This window comes from Odocoileus virginianus, chromosome 32 (assembly GCF_023699985.2).
Source record: "Odocoileus virginianus isolate 20LAN1187 ecotype Illinois chromosome 32, Ovbor_1.2, whole genome shotgun sequence".
Lineage (NCBI taxonomy): Eukaryota > Metazoa > Chordata > Mammalia > Artiodactyla > Cervidae > Odocoileus > Odocoileus virginianus.
In genome coordinates, this window is record NC_069705.1 from 24,557,639 (window position 1) to 24,585,193 (window position 27,555).

A 27,555-nucleotide genomic window follows, 5' to 3' on the forward strand; every position below is an offset into this window, starting at 1 on the left:
ATAGAAATTCAACAGATATTAATATAATCTACATTTATTTGGTGAGTATCACATATTTGTTGTACGGAAAGTACCTTAAGTAAGAAAAGTAAGAATGAAAAGTAGTGCACATAATAATTACTGTCATCATACATGTGAATGTTCAGATCTGCTACATTTTTCAAATCACTTAAACCAAGATAAACTTCAGAAATGAAACCCCAGCAGGGACAATTAAACAATATTTGGAATGAAATCATTTGGCCTAATTTTCATAACCACAGATTTCAAGGAATACCACCATCCATGCCAGGTGTGCCAGACAATCCCATTGTCTGTTTTAGCGGTGTAGGGACCCTTGTGGTATAAACCATTCAGGTTTGCAGAGTGACACCTAGTGGGAGGAAAAATAAACACAAAGCAATCAGACTAGAAAAATATCCTTTGAAACCCTTCTTTTGTGAGGAAATGGCTGAAAACATTTTAACTATGAATTTGGCCATTTTTTCTTTTTCTTTTTTTGGCTATCACTTGTGGCTTATGGGGTTTTAATTCCCCAACCAGGGACTGAACCCACGCCCTTGGGAGTGATTGCACAGTCCTAACCACTGGACCGCCAGGGAGTTCCCTCTGCCGTTTTCGGATAAGAGAATATTTAGCAGTTTCCAAAAGCCAAGAGATTTCTACAACATGAGTTTTTTAAACTGGTGGGTTTTAGTACCATAACAACTCTCAGGATAAAACCCAGGCCACTTATAGAGTATTCATTCATTTATATTTGGCTGCACCTAATCTTAGTTGCAACATGCAGAATCTTTAATTTTCATTGCAGCAATGCAAACTCTTAGTTGCAGCATGTGGGATCTAGTTCCCTGACCAGAGACCGAACCCAGGGCCCCCTGCATTGGGAGCCCGAAGTTTTAGCCTCTGGACCACCAGGGAAGTCCCACTTATGTTGTTTAAAAAAAAAAAAAGTAGCTCTGTTCTTAATAGACTTTAAATGAGAAAGAAAGGAAGGAAATGAGAGAGGGGGAGAGAGGGGGAGAGAGGCAAGAAGGAAGGAAGAAAGAAAAACAAGCAAACAAAAAAGCATGACCTGGTAAGCCTGAGCCTTAGCAAGAGTGGTATGGGTGTGGTGTGCTGCTCCATTTGCCAGCTTCCCTGTATAATTTACACTTAAAATGTTCATCCATCTGCTGCCAAGAATTTGCTTTCATAATTCCAATTCCCTTCCTCCCTCTCGAGTTACCAGTATATCAATTATTTTAACCTCAAAGGGGTAAAGAAACAAAACCAAAACCATGATTTAAAGTTTTCCAGTCATCAACTAATGATCATCTGTCTTAATTGCTGAGTTTATTATTTTTACCTATATTGTTCCAACCGAGATACACTGGTTAGGTTATCATGAATTTTAAAATGTCCCCCTTCCTCTTTGGGATCTGTAAATTTTGCTCCTAATATGGCTAAACGAAGAGTAGGTGATAATTTTCTGGGTACTATTATTAAATTAGTTATTACATATTTCTTTATTGCTACAACCAATGAAAAGATTTCAGACACTGGGACATAGAGCAACATTCAAAAGAATACTTCTGAAAATCTATGGAAAGTGCCTGAATTACTGAATCAAAGTAAGCATATAATTTACCCATCATTGTTGAGTGGTTGACCTGCCTCACTTACCAGCCCTCCTAATTCTTTCCTGCGAACTGTCCCCACAGTCCTCCTAATTTAAATTGATGTACCTAATCAAAACCATGTATGCTAAATCTGCAAGTGTTAAGAGCCTTTTATACTTTTAAAACTGCATGGAAATAACAGCAAAAGAGAAAATATTCTAGATTGAGCCTCCCAAATACATATTTTGACATATTCTATCTTCCTTCCTAGAGATATCCACTACATATATTATTTTTCTATTTAGTCTGTGATTTGAATCCTGTTAAAAGCTGACTCTGGTCAACATAGCAAACCTTAGCAATGCTAAGACCACTTTCCCCAGCATCTTTCAGGTTCCAGAACAGCCTGAACTTGAGGCTAGGTTGGGAGATGGTTGGGGCTCCCTTGGTGAAGAAGTAGCCTTGTGCACACACATGAGATGCTACACTGGTAAAGAAGAGAAGACATCGACACTCAATGATTGCTTTGCTATGATGAGAAGGAATGCCTAATAGGTGGGTAAAACTTAGAAATGCCAAGATTTTATGTAAATTGAAAGAACTATGGGACAATAAAAAAAAATAAGAACAAAACAAGAATAAGGAGGAAGAGGATGATGGAGTTAAACCACAGCAGAAGCAGGCATGGAAGAAGTAGCACTGAACTGCTGGAACAATTGACTTTCTCTTCAGCTTTTCTGACTTTATACCTGCACAATCACCTCTGACTCCAAGGATAATGGAGTTTCCTTGGGTGGCTCCAGCAACTGAATTGCCTTTCTTTGTCTTCCCTGAACTCCTATCTTTAAAGTCAAGTCAATCATTTATTATTCCACATCGAACTGTGTGCCACTTATCATTTAAATGGGTAGGTACTTGGTTTTGATCTCCTGCTGATATTAACCAAAGTGGTTGTTATTTCCATGTATGGAATTCTGCTATATTAAGGGGTGCTTGAGACTTTGTGAATTATAGACAAGTTTTATATAATGTTGATAATTCCTACATATGCTAACTTAGAGGGAAAGGGGACGAAAAAGGAGGATAAAGAGAAGGTGATAAATATGGTTTTAAAGAGAACAAGAAAACCACAAGGGAAAAAGATCATCACCACCTTCGATTTGTTAAGTAGGAAAGATAAATTTGGTTTTCTTCCCCCTCTCACTGCTGTGTATGTTCCACTTCCTTTACAAATGACCAAAATTTAAATGGACTCAGACTTTGAAAAAAGCAAAATCCAGATAAAATAGTGTTTATACAACTACTTAGATTCAACTTGATATTCCACACTATATACAGCTAATTGTACCTCCATAGAATCTATGACTCTAAAATCAGCACATCTTGCTTTTCGGCCGGAACCGCCATCTTCCAGTAATTCGCCAAAATGACCAACACAAAGGGAAAGAGAAGGGGCACCCACTACATGTTCTCTAGGCCTTTTAGAAAACATGGAGTTGTTCCTTTGGCCACATACATGCGAATCTACAAGAAGGGAGATATTGTAGATATCAAGGGAATGGGTACTGTTCAAAAAGGAATGCCCCACAAATGTTACCATGGCAAAACTGGGAGAGTCTACAATGTTACCCAGCATGCTGTTGGCATCATTGTAAACAAACAAGTTAAGGGCAAGATACTTGCCAAGAGAATTAATGTGCGTATCGAGCATATTAAGCACTCTAAGAGCCGAGATAGCTTCCTAAAACGTGTGAAGGAAAATGATCAGAAAAAGAAGGAAGCCAAAGAGAAAGAGACTTGGGTTCAGCTGAAGCGCCAGCCTGCTCCACCCAGAGAAGCACACTTTGTGAGGACCAATGGAAAGGAACCTGAACTGTTGGAACCCATTCCCTATGAATTCATGGCCTGAAGGGTGTAAAAATAAAGACCTGGACTGTACAAATGTTTCTCTTAATTGAGTAGAGGTGTTGTGTCCAAATTCAGTGGGTGATGTCTTTTCAAATTTAGTGTTTTTTCTTCCTTAAAGATGTAAGATAGTTTGTTGTTCAGTATGCTCTGTTTTTTAATAAATTGACATTATTTATAAAGTAAAAAAAAATAAAATAAAATCAGCACATCTTAATAAATAAAGATGTTCATAAGGAGAATTCTCATGATTTTATGGAAAATAGACCTATGTCTGGTATACCTCCACTTAATAAGACAGAGGATTCTTTATGTCTTAAAAAGTATTTACGTAATGAAAAAATATTAAAATTTGGATTGTGGAATTTAAATGATTAGTTACATGGAAAACTTAGCACTCCAGACATACTCACAAAGGATTCTGTAATGGAATGTTTAAGTGTCCAGATATTTTGAGGTGACCCCTGTCTTCTAAAGACAAAAGGAGATGTTCATAGGCCATGTACTAAAGAAAAAAAAACAGCCCATGTACAGCCTAACAGTTGAGCACAACTGCTGTGCAGACACAGTAGGCTTGCTGCTGCTGCTAAGTCATTGAGTATCAGGTTATTTTTAAGGAAGACTGAATTTTTCCATTCCCACCTTAACTTTGTGATGACAAAAAAGGGTACTGTTTGGAAATCATCTTGGGTGAAGAATAGTGAAAGGAATGAGGAATACCTAGCCTAAAGAAGAGAAAATGTCGAGGAGCACAGTAAATATTTTCTTACCCAGCACCCAAACAGTTATGTTGAAAAAGAATACAGTTACTCTGTAACTACTGAGGGAAAAAACTGACACAGTAATAAGAAGAGAGATTTCAGGTTAATAAGAGAAAATGAAGAAAAGTTGATATAGCAGACTTCCCTGGTGGTCCAATGGTTTTATAAAACTCTGTGCTTCCAATGCTGGGGGCCAGGGTTCAATCCCTGGTCAGGGAACTAAGATCCTACAGGCCCCACAGTGCAGCACCCCCAATATTTTTTTAATACACAAAAAAAGATTAAAAAAAGAAAAACTGATTTAGTACAATCAAAAATTGGATGAATCTGCCGACAAAGTAACATTGGAGTATTCAACCAGAAGGTAGAATTAGGTTTCAGGAATGTTAGAGGAAATTTATGCATTGAGAGGAACTTGGGTTGAATAATTTTAAAAAAGCCACAGTAAATGTAAAATAGTATTACACAGAAAATTTTACAATAACATGAAAGGAGAAGGTGAAGAGCTACCTGGTTATTAGAATGTCGAAAATGCTCTATATTTGATAACTCACTCATAACTCCGTTTGCAAACCATCTTTATAAAAGCAGTAATTTGATTTTTCTCTATTTTTCTCTCTTTCAAGCTTGACTAAGGTACACAGTGAACACATCCTTAAAGCTACTTTATTACTGAAAGATTCTAATAAGGATGATTACTTAATAATACCAGTATTACAAAGCAGACCAACACTCCTGCATACGTTATAATTAATGCCCACCAGTCAGATATCATCAATGCCATTGCAACCGTGTTTATGAAACATCAAACCTGTTAAACCACCAGCCAGACTGATCCTCTTTCGCACAATTCCCTTCGTAGTTGTCGTTATCTCTGTCCCACGTGCTGAATTTCATTCTTTGGTGACTGGCCCACCATTGCACTTCAGGATGAAAATTTCCAGTAAGGGAGTCTCCAGCAGTTCCAGAATATTCCCCAATATGTAAATCATAGGAATTCTAAAGAAAAAGAGGTGATTTCCATGATCAGTTGTTACTGTTGTGTATGTATGTGTGTGTGTTCAGTCACTCAGTAGTGTCCGACTCCTTGTGACCCCATGGACTGTAGCCCGCCTGGGGTTTCTCTATTACTATTTAAAAAAACAGGCTTATTTAATAAACAAAAGATCAGGTTCTATTGCAGATTTTTGTTTCCCCTGACTTTGGGTTTTACACTGTATGTTTTACACATTAATTTGTGGTGATATTTATTTGAAAATGTTAGTACCTTTTCATCTCCAACTTTGAAATTTTTATATTGAGCATAACGGCTGTTTTTCTCAAAATCTGCAAGGTTGATTTTTAACGTGTAGTCTCCTAGGAAGGGGAAAAAAAAGAAATTGTAGGTTTTTTTTTTTTTTTTTTAAAGTATGAGATGACATTTACTTACTGAGGCTTAAAAACAGTTTGTGGCTCTATTTTACTTAGACCATTTCCTTCTACCATGAGTCAGTTTTTGAAGAATAAACAGTGACTCCATTGTATTTACAACATGTATGTTTTATTCTGTATTTTACTTGGAAAAAGTTAGGAATGTAATATTAAAAGTAGAACATTTCTACTAGATCTATCATAGATAAGAGCCAGTATAATTCACTTGGCAAAAACAACAGTAAGCAAGTCATTTTTCAGTACATAGATTAAAAAATGCTCAAGGCTGATGTACTGGGATGACCCGGAGGGATGGGGTGGGGAGGGAGGTGGGAGGGGGGTTCAGGATGGGGAACACATGTACACCCATGGATGATTCAGGTTAATGTACAGCCAAAAACCACTACAATATTGTAATTAGCCTCCAATTAAAATTAATTAATTAACTAAAAAAAAGAAATCTAACTGAATAAACAGAAGTTTTAAGAATTTTAAAAGTTGACTGTTTTTCTTACTTTTGGTAAGGATGTTGATCTTCAACATTAAATAATGACTGAAATAGTTAATACCATCAAGTAATCAGCTTTTCTTCATTGTCCCATCATTTGCAAATAGCAAAGACTACTCTTTCAGAAACAGAACTATTGTCAGGAACAAAAAGTTATAAATCAAACTGACAATCAGAAAATATATTTGTATTCAATCCTTCTACTTTGATAAATAAAATTTCACAATGACCAGTAAGATCCGGTTTGAATTTAGAGTCTTAGCCTCCTCCCAGGTCTAAGCTGGAACATAGCAGCAGGTCATGCAGATCTGGCCCCTGGTCGGCCTGCTCTCTTGCCCTACCCCAATCTCCATCACACAGAGCAAAGGGCCTCGCCCACACTTATGGACATTCCAGACTGTACACCAAGCTCTGTTGACATCCAAAATAAAAGCTGTTTCTTCACTTCCCCTCAGCCTTAGGGGTGTACACACCAGATGTACAATTTTCCTATAGGGGGACAGATGAAGAAGAGGCATGAATAGGTCCTGGAGGCAAAATCAAGGCTTCTTCAGTAGAGAATGCTGGACTCTATTGCCGGAGTGAGTCTAGGAGACTCTCTGACCCCACAGATTCCTTGACTCATGGAGCTCTCTCAAGTGGGATTTCAAGGAAGAGGCCACTTTAATCTGATCAATAGGTAGTAAATGTTATGTGAGTTAAGACTGTGAAGTGGACAAGAGCAGAAATACAGGCTAAATCAATGCTCCTAAAAAGTACTTTGCATTATAGAAGAGGTTTAGGCTTTTAGGTAACCATCTAAATATCTTTTTGGTCAATTAGTAAATGAAAATTCAATTTTGGATCATTTCTAAATTAGCTTTATTACAAACACTTCCAGCCAAAATTTATATAATGGGGATAAAGCTATTTTAAAGAGGCAACTCCTTAGCTTTTAGTTTAGTTCAGTTGCTCAGTTGTGTCCAACTCTTTGCGATCCCATGGACTGCAGCATGCCAGGTCTCCCTGCCCATCACCAACTCCCGGAGCTTATTCAAATTCATGCCCATTGAGTTGGTGATGCCATCCAACCATCTCATCCTCTGTTGTCCCCTTCTCCTCCTGCCCTCAATCTTTCCAAGCATCAGGGAGTCAGCTCTTCCCATCAGGTGGCCAAAGTACAGGAGCTTCAGCTTCAGCATCAGTCCTTCCAATGAACACCCAGGACTGATCTCCTTTAGGATTGATTGGTTGGATCTCCTTGCAGTCCAAGGGACTCTCAAGAGTCTTCTCCAACACCACAGTTCAAAAGCATCAATTCTGCAGTGCTTAGCTTTATTTATAGTCTAACTCTCACAACCATACATGACTACTGGGAAAAACCATAGCCTTAACAAGACAGACCTTTGTTGGCAAAGTAATGTCTCTGCTTTTTAATATGCTGTCTAGGTTGGCCATAACTTTCCTTCCAAGGAGTAAGCGTCTTTTAATTTCATGGCTGCAGTCACCATCTACAGGGATTTTGGGGACCCCAAAAATAAAGTCTGACACTGTTTCCACTGTTTCCCTATCTATTTGCCATGAAGTGATGGGACCAGATGTCATGATCTTAATTTTCTGAATGTTGAGTTTTAAGTCATCTTTTTCACTCTCCTCTTTCACTTTCATCAAGAGGCTCTTTAGTTCCTCTTCACTTTCTGCCATAAGGGTGGTGTCATCTGCATATCTGAGGTTACTGATATTTCTTCCAGCAATCTTGATTCCAGCTTGTGCTTCATCCAGCCCAGAATTTTGTATGATGTACTCTGCATATAAGTTAAATAAGCAGGGTGACAATATACAGCCTTGATGGACTCCTTTTCCTATTTGGAACCAGTCTGTTGTTCAATGTCCAGTTCTAACTGTTGCTTCCTGACCTGCATACAGGTTTCTCAAGAGGCAGGTCAGGTGGTCTGGTATTCCCATCTCTTTCAGAATTTTCCACAATTTATTGTGATCCACACAAAGGCTTTGGCATAGTCAATAGAGCAGAAATAGATGTTTTTCTGAAACTCTCTTGCTTTTTCGATGATCCAGCGGACGTTGGCAATTTGATCTCTGGTTCCTCTGCCTTTTCTAAAACCAGCTTGAACATCTGGAAGTTCACAGTTCACGTATTGTTAAAGCCTGGCTTGGAAAATTTTGAGCATTACTTTACTAGCGTGTGAGATGAGTGCAAATGTGCAGTCGTTTGAGCATTTTTTGGCATTGCCTTTCTTTGGGATTGGAATGAAAACTGACCTTTTCCAGTCCTGTGGCCACTACTGAGTGGCCAAATTTGCTGGCATACTCAGTGCAGCACTTTCACAGCATCATCTTTTAGGATTTGAAATAGCTCAAGTGGAATTCCATCACCTTCACTGGCTTTGTTCGTAATGATGCTTCCTAAGGCCCACTCGACGTCACATTCCCGTATGTCTGGCTCTAGGTGAGTGATCACACCATGATTTTCTGGGTCATGAAGATCTTTTTTGTACAGTTCTTCTGTGTATTCTTGCCACCTCTTCTTAACATCTTCTGCTTCTGTTAGGGCCATACCATTTCTGTCTTTTATTGAGCCCATCTTTGCATGAAATGTTCCCTTGGTATCTCTAGTTTTCTTGAAGAGATCTCTAGTCTTTCCCATTCTATTGTTTTCCTCTATTTCTTTGCATTGATCACTGAGGAAAGCTTTCTTATCTCTCCTTGCTATTCTTTGGAACTCTGCATTCAAATGCGTATATCTTCCCTTTTCTCCTTTGCTTTTTGCTTCTCTTCTTTTCACAGCTATTTGTAAGTCCTCCTCAGACAGCCATTTTGCTTTTTTGCATTTCTTTTTCTTGGGGATGGTTTTGATCCCTGTCTCCTTATAATGTCACGAACCTCCGTCCTTAGTTCATCAGGCACTCTGACGAACTAGCTTTCAGTATTGACCATCTGGTGATGTCCATGTGTAGAGTAGTCTCTTGTGTTGTTGGAAGAGTGTGTTTGCTATAACCAGTGTGTTCTCTTGGCAAAACTTTATTAGCTTTTGCCCTGTTTCATTCTGTACTCCAAGGCCAAATTTGCCTGTTATCCCAGGTGTTTCTTGACTTCCTTAGCTTTAAATGCTCTCATAATTAAGAAATGCAGGGGGACTTCTCTGGCAGTCTAGTGGTTAAGACTCTGAGCTTTCACTGAACAGGGCATGAGTTCTATCCCTGGTCTGGGAACTAAGGTCCTCCATGTCGCATGCACAGCCAGATTATTTAGAAAAAAAAAAAAAAGGGGGGGAAGAAAAGAAACATAGGAAGAAAGTCACTCTTTTTCCTTGGGATGATGTTCTATGCAGTTGTGACACCTGGAACTGATAAATACATTTTTGCTACCATGAGAGTAGCCAGCCTGAATCACCAATGAAAATGTGAAGCAGATATGTTGTCAAAGTGCATCTGGACAAATAAATACCTAATAGTAATTTGAAAAAAAAATTTATTTTTAAAATATTTAATTAATAATATCTGTTGTTTTTTAGTTGCTCAGTCATGTCTTACTCTTTGCCACCCCATGGACTGCAGCACACCAGGCTTCCCTGTCCTTCACTATTATTAATTAATAAGTTTTAATTCAGTATGTTTAGAAGGATCCAAGGGTTACTTCTTGGGGTTTTCACAGTTTCAGTGAAAAATCAGATGCATATTAATATGTGAAAGAAACAGAAATTGGTATGATGAATATTATGTATCTATCATAAAACACAAGTAGGATAAGAAATACTTTGAAATTTAAAAAACACTGATCATAAGAAGACTGTACACAGAAAGCTTTAGACTTCTAGGATTATCCATCTTCTCTAAGTTACTATTCTGTGGTGTTTCTAAGATCTCTATAATTACAATGATACTATTATGAATGTAGATACACAAATCACTTTCCTTAACTTGTTTAGAATGAATAAACCTTGCTCTTATGCTTAGTGCATTGCCAGTATGATTTAGCATGTTTTCTTGGGCAATACAATTGCCTTTTATGAAACCTTAAGAATCAGATTTGAGTGGAATTGACTACAATCTCAGGTAGAAAGTGAGGTAAAGAAGATAAAGGATTGGAGCAAAAGAACATGGAAAAGAGAAGCTTGGAAAATATATTATTAAACTAGTGATACTTTAAACAAATGTCAAACTCTAGTTAAAGACATCCATGCAAAAGCAGATAGAGGGAATGACACAGACGTCTGCAATTTACTTGGAAATGTCAAAAAAAGTGGATTGATGGATGGATAGATGGAAAGTTACAGGATTAAAATGTTAATGTAAAATCTAGGTGATAGGTTGAAATGTCTTCCAGTTTTGTTGTACCTTGGAAGCTTTTCAAATTAAGATTTATTTGGAGGGCGATGGGAACAAGAACATTTATATTCTGTGGTATGTGATTCCAAAACCAGCCATGATTCCTCAATTCTTCAGCTTTCCCTTTGCAATGGGACTCTGTTAAGTCCTTCCATTAAGCCTATTTCCTTTCTCCTTACATCTGAGCCGTTCCTGTGACTTGCTTTCACCAACAGAAGGCAGTGTAAGTGACTGTGTGCCATTGCCGAATCTAGGTCTCAAGGAAGTTGTGTGCTTTCATTCTCTTTCTTGGAACTCTGCTTCTGCTTCAAGAACAAGTACAGGCTAGCCAGCTGGAAGATGACGGACCATGTGGAGTGAGCTGAACAGCCAGCCTCCCACTGATGAGGAAGTTGATCACCAGCTCATGAGTAAGCCCAGCAAGATCAGTAGAGCCCAGTCCTAATGAGCAAAACCACCCAGCTGCCCTGTATATTTGTGAGACATAATAAAGAGTTGTTTTAAGTCACTAAATTCGTAAGTGGCTTGTTATACAGTATTACCGTGCCAATAGATAAGTGATACAAAATAGATGTTTTGAGTCATACAAATCATTTAAAAGAATGATTATGACAGTAGATTTCCTTCCCAGAAACAGAAAAAATATATGTGAGAAATATTTCTCCCACAACCCAGGTCTAAGCAGCCACCTTTTACAAAGGAGATTATTTCCCAAAAGGGATTATTGGCCATCTGCAAATCATAGTAGTTATCGAATTAGTTCTATTGTCTAGAATTTAGTGAAAAACAGTTGTGTTCCCTTTGTTGTATTTCCAGTGAATTTGGTATCAGGTAAACCTTACCTTGTGTGGTCAATAAGTGAAGATTTCTGTTACCCAACCAATATTCACCATTTTTTTGAACAAAATTTCCAAAGCCATTTTCATAGTCACTCCAGCCTCTAAAAAATGAAAGTGAAAGCTGATTTTAGCAAAATCCAAATGGACCTTTGCAGTACCCAAGGTGCACACTTCTACCCCTACCCACAATATCTTCTTGATTAGCTAATGCACTTTATTTATTTAGAAAGAATGAAGTTCTAAAACACTTTGGGATATAATAAAGAGGCTTAACTTTTGTAAACCTCATATTTCCTACTCCAAATAAATCCTTATGTCATAATTAGCACACCTGTTAAAGTTTTCACTGCCATCAGATCGTCTCTGAATTACAGTCCATCCTCCTCCATCAGACATATCACAATAAACAGAGAATTCTGCTGGGCTCTGGAGAGGTTTGATTTTGTAAAATCCACTCTGCTTGTACCCGTCATTGAAAATCTCTGAACAATCTGTTTGGAAAACAAAGTAATGTAATATTTGTCATGTGTCTTTTTTTTTTTTTAAAGGGAGCCTCTGAATGAGATTACTCAGTACTAATGGAGACAGATAATTACATGATGTAGATAATCAGCTGTTTAAAACTGCATCTTGTACATCTTCCAGTGGGTACTAGGATGTTCTTTTTTTCCTAGATGATACAATTATCATCTGACTTCTTGATATGATCATGGAAAAAATAAAATGGTGAAATAGGTATATGGTTTCACATTTCTGATTTTTTAGAAGAGTCTGAAATTATGTTTTAGTTAATTACAGTATATTTAAGTGAAAGCTATATCTTTATCAGACAGGACAGAGGAACCTTTTTCTCTCATGGCACTAAAATGAAAGTAGAAATATTTAACACCAAACAAATAATTTAAAATGGATTATCTTGATTTACAGCATTATAAATTATTCTGGACATCTGGAAATGAACTCAAAATAGTAATCTTGTTAGATTCTTATAACCTCCCAGTCTCACCAGAGTTTTTACTCACCCACTGAAATTTCTAAGAGTCCATGCATTCTTAGATGTTTTGATAAAAACTGCAAGTTTCTATTATTTCGTCCCTGTAGTCTTCTCTGTGCTGGTATTTCTTTGACCACTGAAGCTACCAATTTGTCACCAAAAAGTAATATCTGTTTCTTAAATCACATGAGGGTGGGATAAATAAATAACCATTGGTCTCATCTAGGCTGATCTGTGCTGAATTAGAGAACATGGCTGATATGTGTGTCCTAGGTCACTTCAGTCATGTCCAACTCTGTGGAATCCTATGGACTGTTGCCCACCAGGCTCCCCTGTCCATGGGATTCTTCAGGCAAGAATATTGGAGTGGGTTGCCATGCCCTCTTCCAGGGGATCTTCCCAACCCAGGGATCGAACTGTAATGTGCATTGCAGATGGATTGTTTACCACAACCCTCCTGCACTGCAGGTGGATTCTTTACCACTGAGCCACTGCAGAAGCCCATTCAGCAGATATGAACTCGCTATTGTTTAGATGCCCAGGCAGCTATGTTTTAGGGTAGTTGAATTAATGGTCACTGTAAAGAGATAGTTTCAAGGATACCCAATAACAGACTTTTGAATACAAATACTATAATTTAACATCACTAACTTTCAAATTTTACCCTTATCATTTTGTTCATTTCCTCCTTTTTAAAAAAAAATTTTCTACAATTCTGTAACTATAAATGGTGACGGGTGTTAACTGGACTTAGTGTAGTGATCATTTCACAATATATACAAACATCATATCATTATATTATATACCAGAAACTAGTATAATGTTTTATGTTCAGTTGTACCTAATAAAAAATTTCTTGCCCTGATTGACAATTCCATTCTTTTAGCATATTAAGTTCTTTCTTTGTTTTCATTGTTCTGATGCCAAATTGTCTATAATTTTGTTACAAATAAAATATATCCCACATTAAACAGATTGAACAGGCAATAGGAATCAGAGGAGAAATAAAAATAAAAAACCTTAGTCTCTTTCTAAAACCATCATCAGGTTGAGACCCATCATATATACTACTGCTTTGGTGAGATGTCCATTTTTCTAATGAGTTATGCCTTAATCATGTATTTATCTTTGAGATTCAGAAGCCCATGTGTTCTTTCCACATCCTGGATTATTTTTTTAAAATCCTGTTTTAAACAATGTGAAAATGATTATCTAAAATTAGTTCAAGGTTGTTCAAAAGCTTACATCTGTGGTCAAGTACATTGCACAGCATTTTTCATTAAAGTAAGCAGATTTTTTTTCCATTTACTTTTTTTTAAATTGGAGGATAATTGCTTTACAATGTTGTGTTGGTTTCTGCTGTACAACAATGCGAATCAACCATAAGTACATATATATTCCCTCGCTCCTGAGCGTCCCTTCCACCCCGCCCCACACCCCCAGGCTGTCACAGAGTACCCTGTAGCCTCCCACTGGCTATTTTACACATGGCAGTAGGCAATGGCACCCCACCCCAGTACTCTCGCCTGGAAAATCCCATGGACGGAGCAGCCTGGTAGGCTGCAGTCCATGGGGTCGCTAAGAGTCGGACAGGACTGAGCGACTTCACTTTCACTTTTGGCTTTCATGCATTGGAGAAGGAAATGGCAACCCACTCCAGTGCTCTTGCCTGGAGAATCCCCGGGACGGGGGAGCCTGGTGGGCTGCCATCTATGGGGTCACACAGAGTCGGACACGACTGAAGTGACTTAGCAGCAGCAGCAGTGTATATATCAATGCTTCTTTCTCAATTAGTCCCACCCTCTCTTTCCCCTGCTGTGTCCGCAAGTCTGTCCGCCATGTCTGCATCTCTATTCCTGCCCTGCAAATAGGTTAATAAGTATCACTATTCTAGATTCCATATATATGTGTTAATATGCAATATTTATTTTTCTCTTTCTTACTTCAGTCTGTGTAAGCTCATTAGGAAAAGAGCTCTTTGCTTACATTTAACCCCCTTCCAAAGAGCTGAATAGTAAAGACTCACAAGGTTCAGACTATTTCCCAAGCAAGTATGGAAATAATTAGCTGTAACATTTGCCTCTGGAAAACTCTGTGAATATGGAGTTTTCAGCCAACATTTTCTATTTGTTCTTATTTTATGCCAACTTCGAGTTTAAGTTTTTAAAAATTTTTTGATCTTCCCAGAGGAAAATGCCAAACACAACTTAAAATTCAGAGGAAAGATTTCCACTGAAAACAACAACAACAACAACAAAACAAAACCCAAAGAAAAGTACCACTAGCTCAATTTCTTACAGCAAATAGGTTAAGGAGCCTGCCTTGGGAAAATGTGGCTTTTACTCTGATAGAAAATTCAAGAAATGGAGGGTTTAAAATATTAAATAGATATTTTAAACTATGATTTTCAAAATGCTTTGACTCACTCAACCACCCCAGAGAAGAGGGAGAAGAGGGGTAGGGTTAGAGAGCTTGGTGTTCATGGGAGTTTAAAAAAGAATTTTTGGATACTTACATAATGTTAGAATGAGGCCAAGGCTTCCTGCCCTGTTTGACAAACACTGTGTTAAACTGGGTGAGGTGAATACTCTCTGCTCAGGCAGAAAGCAAACTGTGCTGGAAGGATAAATGTTGAAGCTTCACAAAGGGACATGCCAGCCAGCCAAATGAACTTTTCCTCCTTGTCCCAGAATGGTGACTGAGAACCAAAGGCAAAGTACCTCCCCATTCTAAACTCCAAGGAAGGCCAGCCTGAGCTCAGCCACATGCCACAGAGCATGCTGGGAAATGCCAGGAATGCCATCTTCTGCCCCTGGCAACAGAAGATGACACTTAGAGGAGAGAGAGGAAGTTGCAATATTGCTGGGGAGGATTGGTGGGCTCTTTGCTCTGAAAGTAAAGGAGAGAAGATATAATAATGTAGGTAGAGAGCTGGCATTCACTGAGCTAAAGGAGAAATGCTTTTGTAAGCATTTCATTAGATCTATTAACTTATTTGATCTTCACACCAAAGAAACAGGTATCCTTATCATTCCCATTTTTTTTTCTTTTTTTTTAATCTTTTTTTTTTAATTAGTTGGAGGCTAATTACTTTACATCATTACAGTAGTTTTTGTTATACATTGAAATGAATTAGCCATGGATTTACATGCATTCCCCATCCCAGTCCCCCCTCCCACCTCCCTCTCCACCCGATCCCTCTGGGTCTTCCCAGTGCACCATGCCCTGAGCACTTGTCTCATGTACCCAACCTGGGCTGGTTATCTGTTTCACCCTAGATAATATACATGTTTCAATGCTGTTCTCTTGAAACATCCCACCCTCGCCTTCTCCCAGAGTCCACAAGTCTGTTCTATACATCTGAGTCTCTTTTTCTGTTTTGCATATAGGGTTATCGTTACCATCTTTCTAAAGTCCATATATATGTGTTAGTATACTGTAATGGTCTTTATCTTTCTGGCTTACTTCGCTCTGTATAATGAGCTCCAGTTTCATCCATCTCATTAGAAGTGATTCAAATGAATTCTTTTTAATGGCTGAGTAATATTCCATGGTGTATATGTACCACAGCTTCCTCATCCATTCGTCTGCTGATGGGCATCTGGGTTGCTTCCATGTCCTGGCTATTATAAACAGTGCTGCGATGAACATTGGGGTGCACGTGTCTCTTTCAGATCTGGTTTCCTTGGTGTATCACTCCCATTTTATAGGTGAGGAATAAGAGGCACAAAGAGGTCAAGTAATTTGCTCAAAGGCCACTTCTAGCAACATGGGCAACTGGACTTTGAACCCAGGCTTTGGTCTCTACTTTAAACACTACACATAGTGCCTTTTGAGATAGTATCTCATAAATACTGGGGGCTCCTGCACAAGGGGACATGGTTAAACTAGTGGTTGTGTTGGCCGAACAGATGATGCTAAAAGGCGGTTGTGACTGTCAACAATTAGTGTGAATTTGGTAGAGTAATCTTTTAATAAAGGCACATAATCCAATCACACCCAAAAGCTTAAAAAATACATTTAACTATATGTTTTATAAAAATCATGTAATTTGTGCATTGTTTTTAAAAATTGCCAAGTTGTATGTAATTAGGTGTTTTCTACTCTGAGATGAATTCGGATTCAGAAAATAATTGATTTAGTAATAATACAGTAACTTATAAATAAGAAAAAAGAAATTTATTTCTATGGATCATATACATAAATATTTAATCATTTTTTAAATTTAAGGAGACCAAAAACATACCCTTTGGTGTAAGCAAATTTTTACATTTTATACATTATATATTATGCTAAATATATTAAGTATTTTCTTAGAATTTATGTGTTATTATGTATTCTGTTTATTGAGTGGGTTTTTTTTTTTTGCTCTTGATAGATTCTCCAGTAGTTTTCCTCTATGCTGAAAAATAAAGTAAAATTGAACTGGATTTATATTTCATAGTTTATTCCTACTTCTCCTCCTTCATGCTTACAACATCTGTGAAGAATATTAAATACCGATCTACTGACTTCTGGAATTTTTTTAGCTGTTATACCCCAAATTGTCGCATAGGATGTCTATTATCTATCTTAGAAGCTTCCCTCATAGCTCAGTTGGTAAAGAATCTGCCTGCAATGTGGGAGACCTGGGTTCGATCCCTGGGTTGGGAAGATCCCCTGGAGAAGGGAAAGGCTACCTACTCCAGTATTCTGGCCTGGAGAATTCCATGAAGAGTTGGACACGACTGAGCAACTTTCACTTTTTATTCTCTATATTATCATTAAATGTGTCATAATTTTATTTTTATTAAAAATCTTTATTATTATCATTTTTAATAAACTTTGGCTTAAAAATTTTTTTTTGGCCAGGCTGCACAGCATGTGGAATTTTATTTCCCTGACCAGGGACGGGACCCATGCCCCTTGCATTGGAAGGGTGGAGTCTTAACCACTGGACCACCAGGGAAGTCCCAATGTTAAGTTATTGAAACATTTAAGAAAATTAGATTAGGTAAATGAACTATACCCCAATAAAAAATTAATTAAGGAAGAAGAAATAAAAATAAATTCTGACCTGCGTATTGCCTCTTGCCTCCAAGGTCAATGACACTATTCTCCTCTCCTTTATCAAGGAGTTGGACTTCCTGCTCATGCAAAAGCTGTGAGATCTTGACTTGTTGCTGCTTGACCCGGGTCTCCAGCAGGTACACTTGGGCTCTGAGCCGCGACTGCTCCTGGAGGCAGTTCTCCAGAGCCTGCAAAGTAATGTGCATCTCGTCTTACAGAAAATAACCCCCCGGAATGGGATGCTAAATGTATGGTTCAATTTTGTCCCCAGTTCCCATTTCAGAATAGTATCCTAACCAGGAAGTGTTTAGAGGTTCTAAAACCATGTATTTGAAGAAAAAGAAATTATGGCTTACCAGAATAAGAAAGTTTTGAATTAAAAAATGCTATAATCTGAATGACCATGCTAAGAGCTTTAAGAGTCGCTGCTTCATTTGATCCTCATAACAATTCCATGAGGTAGGAATGAGCGCATCTTTGAGTAAACTTGCTCGAAAATTCTCAGCAGGCAAGGAGTCCAGATTCATATCCAGTTCAAGGTCCCTGCTCACAATCTCAGTGTCTTCTCCTGAGTGCTTTCTTAACAGGAAAGTGCTTTATGCATGACTAGTGTTGCACTTCCTAAAATAAATGAGGCTTTTGAATGATCTTTTGGTATTAACATATTTAAAAATATATTTGAATGCGTATAATCTGATGACACATGGCCATCTTTATAAAGGATGCTACTTCAGTTTCTCCTATCCCTGAGGATCTTACCCATTTACCTGTTGCTGGAAAGACGACTGAAGTCACCTTAACTTTATGTATGGTGTTTTTCCCTCAATGACTTCAAAAAAGGGATGGAGAAGCCTGAGTTTTTCAGTTGAACCAGCTACTTTCTCTAACAAAGGCAAATAACCCAAGAATGCTGCACATGAACGAGTTTATCAGTTCCTTTCTAAAGTGGCATCTGAGCAGATTACTCCAGAAATAAAGTGAATGTGGTGAGTTGGGAAGGGGAGTTGCAGAGGTGGATCTCCTGGGAAGAGCTACTGAGACCAAGAAGCTGTAATAAGGGCTCTTAAGTATTCAACACTGGAAGAGTTACTTGGGGACCACGAGAAAAAAGGACAAAACACAAATTTTTGCCACTTTCCCATTTTTACTTTGACATCTGTTTGCAGTTCATGTCATGATCTCCTGTGATAAATGCAAATGTTTGCTGAGAAATTACAATTTTTAACATGTAAGTGCTTTACACTACTTTTATATTATTTCCTTTTATAGGCATTTAGTTAGAGTCAGATATATTCCTCAATTTATATTCACATAACTTCCTGTTCCTATCTTTATCTGCTACCTTATATATATATTCCTTCCATAATCCTCCAGGGGATCTTCCCAACCCAGGGATCAACCCAACCCAGATCTCCTGCTTTGCAGGCAGATTCTTTATCAGCTGAGCTACCAGGGAAGCACCTTATATATATTTCTTCCATAAACAGGAGGACCTATTGTGTCTGGGCACTCTGTTAGGCAGTTTGAACAGTAGATATCCTATTTGGGAAAAAAGAAAGAGGTATGTTTTTTTCACTATGAAGGACTATAATGTAAAAACAGAAATTCAACCTCAAAGCAGAAAGTCTTACAGCGAGTGAGCGAGAATGACGAGAGGCCCCCTCTCTCCCATCTCCAGGCCCAAACCACCCACTCTCTCCTGGCTGTGTCTCTAGGACTATTTCTCTCTCTTAAAAATTTTCACTTCCTTATTTATTTCTGGCTGTGCTAGGTCTTTGCCGGTTGGTGAGTGGGGGCTTTCTTCAGTCGTGGCAAGCAGGGGCTACTCTCCAGTTGTGGTGTGGAGGCTTCTCCCGGCGGCTTCTCTTGTTGCAGAGCACCGGCCCTAGAGCATGCAGCTTTCAGTTGTGGCGATTCCGGGGCTCTAGAGCACAGGCTCAGGACCTGGCACATGGGCTCGGTTGCTCCCCAGCATGTGGTATCTTCCCGGATCAGGGATCGAAATCATGTCTCCTGTTTGGGCAGGCAGATTCCCGACCACTGGACCACCAAAAAAGTTCATCTCTAGGACTATTTCGTATTTTTGTAACTTTTGCCTCACCACTCTTTGATTCATTCTCTCTGAACCAATTATTTACTTAGCCCCCTGAGTCACACCTATCTAAAAAATGAACAGCAAAGTCATTTTATGGCATCTGGAATTCTGCCTTGCTTTCTAACAGTGGGAGATTGGTTGTGATACTGTTAAATACAGTGAACTATAAAAATTTAAAGTGATTAAAGGATTACAGGGCAAGAATGTTCAATTTTTATATGACTATATATACAGTGTTAGTAAACTTGTTTAAAACTTAGTGGGGGGGGGGTGCTTCCCTGAGTACAGTGGCTGGGATCTCACCTTCCAGTGCAGGGATTGCAGGTTTGATCCCTGGTCAGGAAGCTAAGATCCTACATGCCTGGTGGCCAAAAAAGCCAAAACATAAAACAGAAGTAATGTTGTAACAAATTCAATGAAGACTTTAAAAATGGCCCACATCAAAGAAGAAAAAGTTAGGGGTTTTCTTTCTCTTACAGCTTTGAGTAAATGAGTGTTTTCTTATTTTTATTCATGGAGGGAGGCATAAGTTCATTGCAATTACTTTCAAATAATCTGTTTAGTTTACATGGACAGTGTCCAATATTACAAAGCTCAAGGTAAATCTGAAAGAACTTTTAAATTCTTATTATCATGTAACCACCCAAATAACCTCAGTAAATCAAAAAGACTTAGTGTGAATACTGATTTTTACTCTAAAAAAATTTTTAAAGCACTTAATAAGTGCCTATTATGTGGCGGGTGCTTCCACAAATCTTTTTCATTTTTCCTCCTTAGTTTTTTCAGTGATAAGTTACTATAGACTTTTTTACAAAAGAAAATTCAGATCAAAGCAGGAATTAAAAATATAATAGTTTTTGTAATAAACTTACCCAGCTTCCCCTGCCCATCACCAGAGCAGTGGTGACAAGGATGAAACTAAACATCTTCACCATTTTTCCCATTGGAAGAACTGCAAGAACAAAAAGAATTTAACTTATTGTGAATTTTTTATGAGACCAGTGCTGGCTGGCTTGACTCAATGTGATTCAGGAGGTCAGACACAGCTCCAGGTCAAGTCTAATCTGAGAGTTGCCAAGGAAATTCTCTTGGATTTTCCCAGGCTTCTCCCCACAGAAGGATGCTCACTGTTACCTTGTATAGAATTGAAGCAGTTTGCAAATATAGAGGCAGGACTATGGTTCTCTGGATTGTGGAAAAGGCACAGATTCTTTAAGCACAAAGACCTGGTTCCATATTTTAGCTGGTCAGTTCCTAGTGGTGTGATCTCACACAGCTTACTATAAAATGCTCCTGATCTGTAAAATGGACATCATAATTCTTACTTTGTAGGATTGTGGCCATTTTGATATTAATTTTTCCATATACCTTGGCATATGATAAGTGCTAAATGATTAGTTACTCATTTTGTACATGAAAGCCTGTTTTTATTTTGAGAAAAAGGAAGAAAAAAGTTACAACAAATAGGAGGTAATATGAATTGCTTTTCATAATGTTTTAATGTGTAGGCAGCTACTGAGATAAAATAAAACCTGAAGTTCTTTTTAAAGTTGTAGAGGAAAATTAATTTTACCACTTCTTGAGATATTCTTAAAATCAATCATGAAATCATGAGTCTTGATGAAAAATTTTGCTCATCCTCAAAATAACTTCTCTATGCCACCAGTTGTGAATTCTCATAAATTTTAGAAGCTCAGAAGCCTAGGAGGACAGAAATATCTGCATAATATTCAAAGAAATTTTATACCTATGGTTGCTGCTAAAAAAATAACTGAAATCAACTGAATTATTTATTTGTCAGCCTATTTTTATTCTTACAAAAACCTATGACCACAGGTCCCTTCCATGTATCTCTTTCTGAGTTTCTATGTAAGTTAAAAAGTGTGTCCTAAACTTTGTTGCCCATTGGGATCAATTGAGGAGCTTTAAAAACATTTCCATGTCCAGGAATTGAATCAAATGTCTAAAGGTGGCAGTCAGACCTTAGAATTTCTAAAATACTGCCAGCTTTTCCCAATGGTCAGCAAAGTTTGGGAAGCAACGATTTAGGGATTTAACATACACATTTTTTTCAGTCTATTTTAACAAAATAGGTAGTTCTCAATCCTTGTGGGGCCATACAAAACAACAACAAAAAACAGCTACAATATGAGAGGGGAATTACTTAAATTCAGGGGCAAATAGCATGCATAAGCATCTTGGGAAGCATTACTATATATAATGTAAATTTTTGGAAAATGTGAAATTTTCACATTACAGAGAGTAATAAAGAGTCTCCTAGATAAACCATTAAATTTTACTTAACACAATTTTACTTCTGGCTGATATATATTTTTATTACATATCTAGAATTGTGTTATGCATTTTATTTTATTTATATTTGACCCAAGGACTTTTTTTTCTTCTAATTTTATTTATTTATTTTTTAACACCAAAAACATTTTGCATTGGGGTAAAACCAGTTAACAGTGTTGTGACAGTTTCAGGTGAACAGTGAGGGGACTCAGCCACACATAAACATGTATCCATTCTCCCATAAACTCCCCTCCCATCCAGGCTGGCACATAACATTGAGCAGAGTTCCATGTGCTATACAGTAGGTTTTTGTTGGTTATCCATTTTCAATATTGGGCTGTGCATTTTCTAAGCATCTTACTTCATCCTCAAATAATTCTCTAAGGCAAGTACTATTATCCTCATCCTACAAATGGATAGATCAGAGATGTCAAGTCACTGAATACTTAATGTTCCTTCACGAAGCACAGGACCTAGGAACGGATAAGTCATAGTCGTGCTTAGAAGTGAGGGTGATCTTCACTGGAGAAGGTCAAGGAGCAGGGCCTCTATACCTCTGTGCATCTTGCATCCCTTTGTGTAACAGGCATACACATATATAGAAAGGAAGACCATGCAGAATACAGGTTCAGGGTCATGGGCCCTTCAGGTAGGAAGCCTTCAGCTCCTGTGAAGGAACATTAGGTCAGCCTGGGAGGAGAGGAGACAGCTGCAGTAAACAGAAGCAGTCCTAGGGAATGGCGGGGCCAGCAAGCGCTAACTGATCATCAGCTACCTGCTCAGCACTGGGTCACATACTGTGGGAAGATAAACTATAGCTGCCTCATCAAGGCAATATTTGGGGGAAGAAATGAAAATAAATATTAAAATGGAAAGAAAGACAACAGAAATTTAGTATACATGAAACCATACGTAGTTAAACATAAAAACTAAATTTTTCCAGATGAACTCTCAAGACAAAATTAATTACTTCCTCCACTGTGATCTCACACATGTTTACAGACCAATAAAGCATTCATTCACTTAGGGAACAGTGTGCGCTTGCGTGCTATGGTCCAGGCACTGTGCCAGGTGGTGGAATTATCATCCGGCTGGCTTTTCACATCTCTCCAACTGCTTCCCTTTGTCCATGATATTTTGCTTAGGATAGGGTTTTTGAAGGCAAAGGCCACATCTTGGTAACTGTTGTATCCTAGCATCTAACTCAAATTGTGGTGACTCCAATATAAGTTTAGAGTTTCCCAAGAGGGAAAATCTTCCTCAGAGGGGAAAAATGTGATTTCCTCGGCATAAAACTGGTCTGTCCACGGTGACATACTTCTTCCCCTGTGCTTACCTTTGTCAGGGGGAAACAACGAGCTAACTATAGTTTTGAAAATATGTGTTAAGGAGGAGTTAGGGACTTTGGGTTGGATTGAACATACAAGTTTTTTTTTTTCTCACAAAACCCCAGTAGGAAAGGAGTAAAGAAAAATGGGAAAGACAGGGATTGACAAGGTGGAGGAGAAAGAGAGAGGAGAAAACACTTTGCATGCAATGTCAACAACAGGACAAAAAGCACATGGCAGAGTTCACAAAGCTGCTAAAAAAGAATTATTTTAAGAAGAGATATTTGGATTTATAAAATCACCAAAGGAAAAAAAATGGAAAACTTAATACCTAAAATATTAAAAATTTGGCTCTTAATGGGCAGCTCAGCTGGTAAAGAATTCACCTGCAATGTGGGAGGCCTGGGTTCGATCTCTGGTTTGGGAAGATTCCCTGGAGAAGGGAAAGGCTACCCACTCCTATATTCTGGCCTGGAGAATTTGATGGACTGGATAGTCAATGCGGTCACAAAGAGTCAGACACGACTGAGTAACTTGCACTTCACCAATGGGGCTAAAGTCATTATCATGATAAATGATTAGTTTGACTCTTATTTTCAGTTGGTAATAAACATATTTCTTGAGTAAAATTACAACAATTATGCTGCTATTTTTTAAAAATCTCATTTGTACTCTCATGGTCATTTACTATTTAATTTTAAAACTTACCATGAAGTTTAAGTAGCAGAAAGTAAAACCAAAACAAACTAAAAAAACCCTCCATATAATGGAGGTTTCTTAACGTGTAATAGTCTTCTACACATAATCATACAAAAAAAAAAAGCAAGAATAATTGCTTTAGTATAAGCAAGCAAAAGAAAATAAAGACAAAAAATAGAAAATGTTCTTTTAGAACACATAAAAGAGATTTTAGAAGTTAAAAGTATTATCCCATGAGGCTAGAACACACGGTCAAAATATAATTAAAGGAAGTGAGATCATCCGGTCAAATGTCATCAACATTTGAGGAAACAAGGCTCAGAGAGGGGAAATAATTTGCCTAAAGAAATAAAACAGACTTTTACTAAGGAGATTCACATTAACTTAGAAGTTTAGTATAAAAATGTACTACCATTTGTGAATATGAGTCACACTGTTTTTCTGACTGAAAAGAGATAATATAGTGAATGGATCATTGATTGGGTTTCTCCTTTTTCTTTCCAGTAGGAAAAGTAATCTCATTTTTCTTATATAATGGCAACCAGATCTTCATTACTTTAATTAACTTCCAGCAGTTATGAGATACAATATTCAGGAGTCAGGAACTAAGTTATGAAAACTTTGGCATCCTCACTTTAATATTATCTGTTGAAATTATTATATTTTTGTTTGGTTCATCAAATTCCCTTATATATTTGTGGGACCAAGTATTTTATTTCAGAAGTGAATAAATCAGGTTGAGAAGAGAGCTTTAAAAATTGTTTTTTTTTCCAAAAAATTTAAGTATAGTTAGAAAGCAGCCTAAATGTCCATGGACAGATGAATCAGACAGAGAGAAACATATGATATCCCTTATTTGTGGAATCTAAAAAAAAATGACACAAATGAATTTATTTACCAAACAGAAACAGACTCACAGACATAGAACACTTATGGTTCCCAAAGGGGAAGGGGGCAGGGACATTAGGAGCTAGGGATTAACATATACACACTGCAATATATAAAAAATAGCTCAACAAGTACCTAATATATAGCACAAGGAACTATGTTGTTGCTGTTTAATCACCAAGTTGTGTCTGACTCTGCGACCTCATGGACTCTAGCCCTCCAGGCTCCTCTGTCCATGGAATTTCCCAGGCAAGAATATTGGGAGTGGGTTGCCATTTCCTTCTCCAGGATATCTTTCAGACTCAGGGATTGAACCCATGCCTCAAGTGTCTCCTGCATTGGCAGGTGAATTCTTTATCACTGAACCGCTTTTTGGAAGTCACTGGGAACCATATCACTTTGCTATACACTTGAAGGTACCATTAACTATACTTTAATAAAAAGATTATGATCTTAAATCTATATCTGAATCTGGCTGTTGTGCAAGTGAAAGTGTGTGTTAAAAGTGCTCTGGGAGATACTGGGAAATTATTTAATATATATGCAGATTGCAATGTATTAGATTTTGTAGAAAATAAAGGGCTGGTGAAAAGCTTTGGCAGATTTCTCTTGGTCTCCTGAAATTTCCAACTCATTGCCATTAAAATAATCAAATCTGATCTTTCCCAGAGAAAGGAGGCAGCCCCTAGCCTGGCAGATCTTTAAACAATAAGGCATTTCAAAATGCTATATATATTTCAACAGTCACTACATTACTTTGATCATCTTTAGAATAATTCCTGAGACTATCTTAAGACCTCTAAAATTCCCTAGTGCATCCATGAGTAACCCCACCCATCTTCTACAATATTGACGAAATATTTAGGTATAAGAAACTTGCTTTGAAATTCTCATCTCCATCATTCATTATAATAACCATTATTGTTTTGCAAATCTGGCTTGTGGTGAAGCTATCAGATTATTCACTCCTCATTATACAATTAGTTGTATTTATTTTACAATGCTTTTGCTTTGGGCTGTCTCAAAAGTTTTAATTATTGTAAAATTGAAATAGTTTCAAATGGCGGTCCTTTGATGCACTGTATTATTTGATATAAATTGTTCAAAGTGTTAAGTCTAATTTCTCCCCAATAAAAATTTTTAAGTTAATTAATTAATTTAAAATTAAAGGCAAAATATTAACTTTAGGGCTATAAAGTTTTATAGCCAACATGTAAGTTTTAAAAACACAATCACCAAACGAAAATACATTACTAGCATGTAAAATCTCAAAAATGGTATGTTTTAAGTGAGCTATTATGAAAGGATACTAAATAGAAGTTAAAAAGAATAAAAAGTTACTGAAGGAAGCATATCTAATCAGTCAGCATTCTCAGATGGCAGTGCTCACACATATTAATGTGTCTCATATTAATGTAAAACAGTTAAACAATTACCCATTAGCATAGACTTAAGAGACTCCCTTTGGGTTATTTTCCTCTAATTTTTTCCCCCTCTTTTTTCTGGTAATGGAATATAACAGTATTTTTGTTATTTATCTCAAGAATGTATACTCAATGAAAGCCTTAAAAAGTCAAGTAAGTTTGACTTCCAAAAGACAGAAATAAAGAACAACATATCTGGAGTTTTTACTTCTGAGGTAAAAATTATAACATGGTCCATTTCGTTTTCTATTTTGTATATTAAAGTTGCAAATCTTTTTATTTACATCAAATTCTCATCCAGTTCATTCAAAATGTGTCAGGAATGGAAAAAAGATGTAATTTTAAATTTCTTTTCCAAGCCTCAGAAGTGGACATCTATTTAATCAACATCTTTCTCAACAGCCAACAGTTGTTTCTTGAGTTGTGTTTTAATATCTTACCTATGAAACAAACTAGCATTATTACAATTATGTCAAAGTACAGAGAAGTTAAATACCTTGCCTAAAGTCAGAAATGAGTCAGAGACACGCTCAGGCGAGGTCCAGCCGTTCTGCCTTCCAGGCTCCTCTATCTGCATTTAGAGTTTGTAATTGCTTCTCCGCTATTTGATTAGAAAAACGGACAATGTTGATTCTGGCTTTAGTCCAGAAATAAATAGATGAGGAAATCAGTTTAACTGGAAGGAAAACTAAAAAAGGATATTCAAGGACAAATTCTAATACTCTGATATTTTTCTTTTTTCCCCTACTATTTGTATGAATTTTTATGAAAGATCCAATAATATATCTTTATAAAAATATATCTCTGATTTTTTAACCTTTTACTATTGTGCTCATTCAGAAAATTTTTGTACTTTGACTAATTTCAGTAATGCTCACCTTAAGATTAAGTAAAACCAAAGTGCAGTGGAAGCTTTGCTTTATTGTACTAATGATAATAAAATTTTACCTATAAAGATATGGATTGTCATTTCAATTACTATATGGAGAGAAGCCAGATTTGTCTTAGTTATAGAAAAAAGTGGCAATATTTGCCAAGATGAAACAGTTTATTTGATCTTTAAAATACACAAAAATATTCCCTGAGGGGCAAAATTGTGAAATTTATCTGTGAGTATCAGTTATCCTCCGAACAAGCTGTTCCCTTTGTTTTAAATTGTAGAGGAGTTTTGAATGTGTAAGATGTTAGCCTCAATGATCATATTGCATAATAGTTTCAGACTGGAAACCCAGGTTCATTTCTGTTTTCATTCTGTTGTAACTCACACAGTCCTTTGACATTTGTTCTTTGATCACTATTTATTAACTCAGATTCCAGTAAAAAGTTGTTTCCTTGCTGTCCTTTGTTGTTTTCTGAACTCAAGTATTACTGGTGTTCAGCCTTCCCGTTAAGCATTTTCACATTATTCCCTGAGAAGTTTTCCAGCTTATTAAG

General features: G+C 37.2%; 2 protein-coding genes across 2 annotated transcripts; one reads left to right on the forward strand and one right to left on the reverse strand.

Annotated features, from left to right (window-relative positions):
* Nucleotides 1-18: 18 nt before the first annotated feature.
* On the reverse strand, nucleotides 19-26,724 carry FGL1 (fibrinogen like 1). Its single transcript, XM_020896320.2, has 8 exons — nucleotides 26,618-26,724; nucleotides 20,360-20,439; nucleotides 17,400-17,580; nucleotides 11,681-11,840; nucleotides 11,353-11,450; nucleotides 5,535-5,623; nucleotides 5,079-5,266; nucleotides 19-373 (listed from the first exon to the last, which is right to left on the reverse strand). The coding sequence occupies exons 2-8, from the start codon at nucleotides 20,429-20,431 to the stop codon at nucleotides 214-216; spliced, it is 948 nt and encodes a 315-aa protein (XP_020751979.2). The 5' UTR covers nucleotides 20,432-20,439; nucleotides 26,618-26,724; the 3' UTR covers nucleotides 19-213.
* On the forward strand, nucleotides 3,002-3,555 carry LOC110138887 (large ribosomal subunit protein eL21-like). Its single transcript, XM_070460004.1, has one exon. The coding sequence runs from the start codon at nucleotides 3,028-3,030 to the stop codon at nucleotides 3,508-3,510; it is 483 nt and encodes a 160-aa protein (XP_070316105.1). The 5' UTR covers nucleotides 3,002-3,027; the 3' UTR covers nucleotides 3,511-3,555.
* Nucleotides 26,725-27,555: the final 831 nt, after the last annotated feature.